The 6,631-nt window shown below is 48.4% G+C and overlaps 1 protein-coding gene across 2 annotated transcripts in view; it reads left to right on the top strand.

Annotated features, from left to right (window-relative positions):
• Nucleotides 1-6,631, top strand: part of LOC106750657 (fasciclin-1) — a 116,199-nt gene that overhangs the window by 52,434 nt on the left and 57,134 nt on the right. For both annotated transcript variants that reach the window (XM_014631153.1, XM_014631152.1), the window contains exons 5-6: nt 755-920; nt 1,367-1,527. In XM_014631153.1, the coding sequence (XP_014486639.1) occupies nt 755-920; nt 1,367-1,527 (327 nt within the window). The remainder of the gene's footprint in view (nt 1-754; nt 921-1,366; nt 1,528-6,631) is intronic.

Below are 6,631 nucleotides of genomic sequence, written 5' to 3' on the forward strand. Positions count from 1 at the left end.
CCCCCCCTCCCTCGGATTTCATTATGCCCGCATCGCTACACTTCGGCGCGGAATTCCGCTTTTTTCTCCCGATTTTCAACGCCCAGCTAACCCATACACACACAATGGACACCTTCACGCCCACCTACCCGCCCGCGCGTAATCCAACTTGGGACGTAAAAGCCGGAGCCTGTAGGAGTAAACGAGCCATCCCGCGAGAAATTACCGAAAGTTTCGCGCCTGTACATATACGCCGCGATACCGGACTTGGGTCCGAGCGGAAAAGCGAAGAAAAAACACGTGTGTGTGCATACACAAACGCGTAAGCAGTCGAGGGAGGGCGGGCGAAGAAAGGTGTAACGGCGCGCGACTCGATCTCGAAAAGTTCCTCCCAACGAGGTCATCGCTTCGCCGGGAACTCCACGGGCCGAAATCGGGGTCTCCCGCGCCGTCTCTCGTCGACTTTCGTCGCCACCGCCGCGTAAGGATAGGATTTAAAGTTCGTGGTCCGCGGAAATCGAGTTGCCATGACGACGCAGTCGCCGCGCCTTTGTGCCGATGAAAGGATGCGTGTAACAAGAAGGGGCGACGTGGCTCAAAAGCGCGCGGCGAAAACGCTCCGGATCACTCGTGGGAAATACGGGCTTCATTACGCGCCCGTACCTGTCGCAGCGGAAATCGCGGCCGGGAAATCCGAGCTTGGAAAAATATCGTCGCGCGGTCGTTAAAACGTTCTCGAACTGCTCCTCACGAGGACCGGCTCTCTCTGTTACAGCCGGAACCGAGGCCGATGAAGATCGACCCGCTGGTGATCGACGGCCACGTCATACCCAACCAAGTCCTCTTCACGGCGCCGACACCGGACAATGGGCAGTACCCGACCCTCGTGTTCTCCGAGAATCTGAAAGTCACCGTCAGCTTCCTCAAGGCGCACAATAAAGGTGATAATCATCGCTCGAAATCCGTCCTCGCCCTCAAAAAGAATTCGCCGTTTACTCGCGATATCTTGATTTCTTATTCCTCGGCTGACCTGATTTCACGTGTTTTTTCAAAGTCACCGTGTCAGTTCCCTGAAGACACACGATAAAAATGATAATCTCCGCTCGAAATCCCCTTTACTCGACATTCGCATATCTTTGCGTTCTATTTAATTTTTTATCCCTCGGTAACCTGATTTCGTATATTTTTCGCAACGATCCCGTGGAACAACGACGTGGTCCAACTTCAAAAACCAAACGAGATACGAGTTACTATTGCACATTAACTCATTAATTATTCACCGTGCTCGACACAATGGGCTCAGGCGTGTTAGCGATCTTCGGTGGACTGAGAGAGACGTGTCTCGGCAACAGACGTCGTATGTCCTAATCGATAATCCAATTTTCAGTCTACGTCAAATCGAATACAGTAGTGGGCGATTCGAATCACCCGACCGGAGCGGTGCTGGCAGAAATAGTCAAGGCAAACGTTCCGGTGCGCAACGGTGTGGTCCATCTGATACAACGACCGCTCATGGTCATCGACACCACCGTGAGGGATTTCCTGGAGGTCAGTGACCGATCGTTTTTATCATTAACGTGATTTCTAACGGGACGCAACTCGAATTCGCCACACCGTTAGTGTCGGTTATACCGTTTTGGCTCTCAATCGCGCTCAATTTACACCGACACGATCGCACGTATCTCTGTATGTGATGAGCGCGCGGTCAATTTTCAAGCACGAAAATTACGTTCCTTTTAATCAGAAATGTGATATTAATTCGATCGATTTATTTATGGAAACGCTCCCGCAGTGAAATGAATTTTAACGACGGTCGGCACGTTAATCGATAATAGTGTTTGACGTGCGTTTATTAAATATTGAAAGAATAACGGAAATAATGCGGCTTAACCGTCGTAAAAAGGTGAATTATATGATGCGCGCGAGAGCATCGCGATTCAGGTCGGTCGCCATCGCCGACCTCGTCATCGACTCGTTATTCGAACGCTCTCTCGCGCTCGTTAAAGTTGATTTACGTTGGAAATATGGCTGCACTTCGTTGGAATGAATTATTAAATGTTACTGCGACACGGTGTTCAAATGTTGCGCGAATTCGCGCGAACGCGCTGCGCGCCAGGAGCTTAAGACAGTTGCCGCGATCTCGACGTACAAGTTCGAAGTTGAAGCGATATTGTGCATCGGAATAATAATACCACCTCCCCCTACTCCCTCAGGCTCTGTTTAAATTAATCCTCGCTCGCAATTAATAATTTCATGTCTTGCGCGTCGGAATACGGAGTACGAATGCGCACCCGCATTTTCGAATTCGTAGCAGAGTTCCGTGGGGCGCGGCGCGTAGGAATATTATTTCAGTATTTTGCGATGCAGATGTAAACAGATTTGCATTTAGAAAAAAAAACCGCTGTGCTACCCTCATATTTCGCGAATGCGAACCCGCCCGCATTTGCATGCGGCGTATTTATTTTGTAGAAATGCGCGCGAGCGCATTATTTGGCCGAAATTTTTACGCGACATTATCCGCCGTGCGTTTTTCGGGCCGAGGCGGCACAAGTCCGTAAATCCCTCCAAGTTTCCCGGGGGCAGGCTCGGTGCACGCTGTGATTAGAGGCAAATGCCTTCGATCGCACCTCCGTCGTCGGCAAGAAATCTACGGGTCGGTCGAAGAATTCGGCTCGATTGCCGAGTCAAATCGATGGGGGGACGAATTACTCGTCGGAAGTGATTACCGTCCTTGCCTGTGATCCTCGTCAACGTTTCCTGGCGGCATTTCACCGTCGGCGAAGCCGTGGAAAATTGGCACGGCCGCGACGATTGAAAAACGCCGCGTAACACGTTCGAAAGACCGAGGAAATCCGCTCGCTGAAATCCACCGAGTCCTCGATCATCCCGTATAACCCGGCTAATGCAAACGACACGTACGCGCGCCGTGCCGGGGAAAAAGCGGGACGGCAATCGACCCGGAAAGCCATCTACTCAGCGGGCAGCATTGTGTGACCGGTCCGGTTCGGTGCTGGAGAGAAAGAGTCGACCGTGCCGAGGAAAAAGATCGAATCTCTAACTTCGTTTAAACCTCCTTACGTCCGCGCGATGCTCTCTGCGGAATTGAACGCGCTCCTTTGTTTCGTACCGTTCCTATGGCAGTCTCTCATTCGTGCCGGTAAAAGGCACTGTGACGGGAAGGGGGAGTCGCCATTGTCGGATTCCGTTTTTCTGCCGAGCTCGCGTTTGATATCCGTACGGAAGAGGTTTTCACGGTCGGCCGAGCGAGCAACGTCGAGTGATGATTTTCCATCTCGATTTCGTCGCGAGCGTATACGAGCCTTCCCTCCTGCCAGCACTTCCCCACCACGCTCGCGAACCTTTGAGCACCCGGTGACGCGACGCGTCGAGAAAGTGTCGCGGTAATAATGAGAGCTATAAGGCGCGACGGACTCGCGCGAGAAACCCCGAGCTGCAATCTGTCACGAGAAATTATTGTCTACGCGTGCACGGGAGAAAAAGTATTATCTCGGAGAGACGTGAATAAGAATTTCAAATATACTCCGAATATTACGCGACGTTTACCTGGTAAATCGCCCACTTCCATATCATTGTCGAATATCAAACGTCGAAGATCGCGAGAACGCGCAGCATAAATGATTAAACCGTTGTCGACAACGTATAATTTTGCATCTTCCACCAGCAAACTGGAGCTTTGAAGGCGCAGGTTTTTGCAGTGTTCCGGACTGTATAAGAATCTGAAAAAATTCTCGTATACTCGTGAAAGCTCTTTAATAAAGAGTTTTACCATAGTAGAAGTCGGATATTGTATCTTACTTATTTTTTACAAATTAAAATCGGAACAGAAATATTGGAGAAGCGTTTCGGTTAAAAATTCATAATTTTTATATGAATGGATAAAGAAATCCTCTCAAATTGTAATATTTGAGAGTATGTATTTCGGAAAGAAATAGTATAGTGATGGCTGCAAAAAATTAAATTATTTCAACTTCTGAAAATAAGGATTTTTATAAGAGAGCAGATTAAGTTCCATTCGAGAAAAAAATAATAAAATCCCTTCTACAGCAGACTAATCGCTAAATTCAGTTTATATTTTAATCAAAATTAGTGTATATATGTAAAGAGTAAAAATATTTATAAGCACAGTCTTTATAATAATGCATGCGATGTTTCTTGCACTGGCTTAATACATAATGTGCAGCAATACATAGTTTTTCGTAAAAGAAAAAAATGTAAAACATTAGAATATCTATTTTAAAATTTTACAGGCATTTTAGAAGCAAATTTTTTATATATTCATTGAAATTAGCATAAAAATTCCTTTAAATTGCCTACAAATTCCCACATTGTCGGCGGACAGAGAATTTATTCGATCGTCGAGATATCATGTATTCATTTAATCTTCATCTATTCACGGGAACGGAAACCCTTTAGTCATAAAATGAACAGCGCTCGTTTCTCATTAAACTTGGTCTTCATAGACCCGTGTTCGTGCACTTTCCCTTACAAAAATGTTTCACCGTTTTTAGCATGAAAAAATTGTTAATTTGAATAATAAAAGCATGTATTCAGCTGAATGAGTATAGCTCCATTTTTAAGATGGAAAGGAGCATTTTTTACGTAATAACGAGTGATTATAGCAGGTTGCATACAAATATATCCGAATGATATTAACGTGCAATTAAGTATTTTTGAATAGTAAACACGTGCGGTGTTGTGTAAATTTGAGGTCTGTAAACGTACATTCAGTTATGAGTACAAAACATTTGTTTAACACTCACAAACATTCACATTGCATATTTTGAAATATTACGAGTAAATGCACGACCCTTCGACATGCTGTCACTCATCAGCCGGGAAACGAGTATCGAAGACCTTTGCTTCAAAGAACCAAACTTTGGTTCTCACACAACCGAAAGATTTTTTTCTTTGAATATATCCGAACCAAATGGATCTTTCAGCGTGAGGAGTAAAAACGGTGAAATATTTTTGCAAAAGGGTTATCTATCTATCTGTTCGTACGATCCATCACTTTTCATCGTGTCTCCGTTCAGACAGCAGATTTCGCTCGTGAGATCGACGCGCCTCAGACGTCCCGAGAGCCGCAATGAAATCCCACACTAGCGTCTCAAAACAAAGGGTGCGATGCGGGATTTCCGCGAAGGATGCAGGTCATGCGTGGCGCCGACAAGCACGCACCGCACGCGCCACACACACACACACACACACGCTCGCTCGCGCCGGGATAAATCGCGGGAGGTGGGCGAAGAGCGAAGTCGCACGTTACTCTCGATCCCGGCGAAATTTCCGCGCGGGCGCTTCATCTCACGCCTCCGCGGGCGTGTCTATTATGAATTCAGACCGCGCGATGCATTAGAGGGGCATTAGTATTCGCGGTCCCGATACCGTGTATCCCGACGTGACATGCTTCGCCGCCGACCTCAAAGGATTCGCGCGGACGGCATTGTGCGGACGACGAAGCGCCGGTAACCGTCGTCGCCGCGGGCGCGTAATCGCTGTCGTTCGCGCCGAATGTGTGCGAGCTCATTTTGACACCGCCGTGTAGCGCGACGCGACGTTGTTGCGGGCTAAACGAGGTAATTACCGTCGACGCTTTTTCGTCCGCCGTTGCCGAATGCAAGCGCCCGCGAAGAGCTCGCGCGACGAATTCCTAAGCCTTTACGCGCGCATTGCGTGCGCGCTTCGGTAGCTTGGCAGGAGGAGGACATTCCTCCGAGATTAACAACGGCGGCCTCCGAGATTAACAACGGGCCATGAAAATTTACCGGGACACGCCGCATTCTCGCGACCTGTTTCAATTCGATTCGCTATTTTAATTAGGCAGTTCCACGCGACGACGGGCGAGAGTTATTATTCGTCGCGGACACTGCTGACTGTTGCATTTCACGTTGACGTTGCTGTAATCCTCGAAAGGAAAAGAGTATTGGAGATCAAATAAATTTTCCCGGGTGAAGCTTGAAATTTTAGTCAAGTTTGGACATTTTATATATTTATGTCAATTATATTATTTATCTTAACGGCGCTGAGGCTCGCTTCTCTCTCTCTCCAGCTTGAAACATCAATATATTTTTTACAAGAGACGTCGGCTTTGCTTTTGTCGTGCGCGGAACGTGCGACGCGAAACGCCTCGATTAATAAATTTATTTAAAATTCGCCGCTGCCGCATTTTGCCGGAATTCTCGCCGTAAATAAAATCGCACGGCTGGGGGATCGCGTTGGAGGCGCGCTTCGTTCTCTCGGGAATTTTTCGATTACCTCGCAACACGCAGACGAAAGGGCGGTGTGTGTCGGTTGCCCCCCCCCCCCCCNTGTTTCAGCGGCCGATCGACTCGCGCTGGCGATCGCTCATTGGGCTGACAAATGAAGATATTATCGTTATAACGCGGCTGCTGGTAGGCGCCTCGGGGAAAAACGGACGATCGCCGCGATACTAACCGTTTAAGAACGTGCGGAAAGGCATCCGCAACGGGCAATTTGTACGGCTGGCGCGAGCATCGCGCACCCTCGCATCGAGATAAGCGGCGCGGCGCGGAGCCAGGAATCGGGCCGGAAATGAGAAAGAGAACGGACTTTACGGCGATCGTAAAGATTCTATCCGAGCGGGTGCGATTGCCCCCTCCCCCCCCCCCCC

Source organism: Dinoponera quadriceps, unplaced genomic scaffold (assembly GCF_001313825.1).
Source record: "Dinoponera quadriceps isolate SergipeBrazil2010 unplaced genomic scaffold, ASM131382v1 scaffold5593, whole genome shotgun sequence".
Classification (NCBI taxonomy): domain Eukaryota; kingdom Metazoa; phylum Arthropoda; class Insecta; order Hymenoptera; family Formicidae; genus Dinoponera; species Dinoponera quadriceps.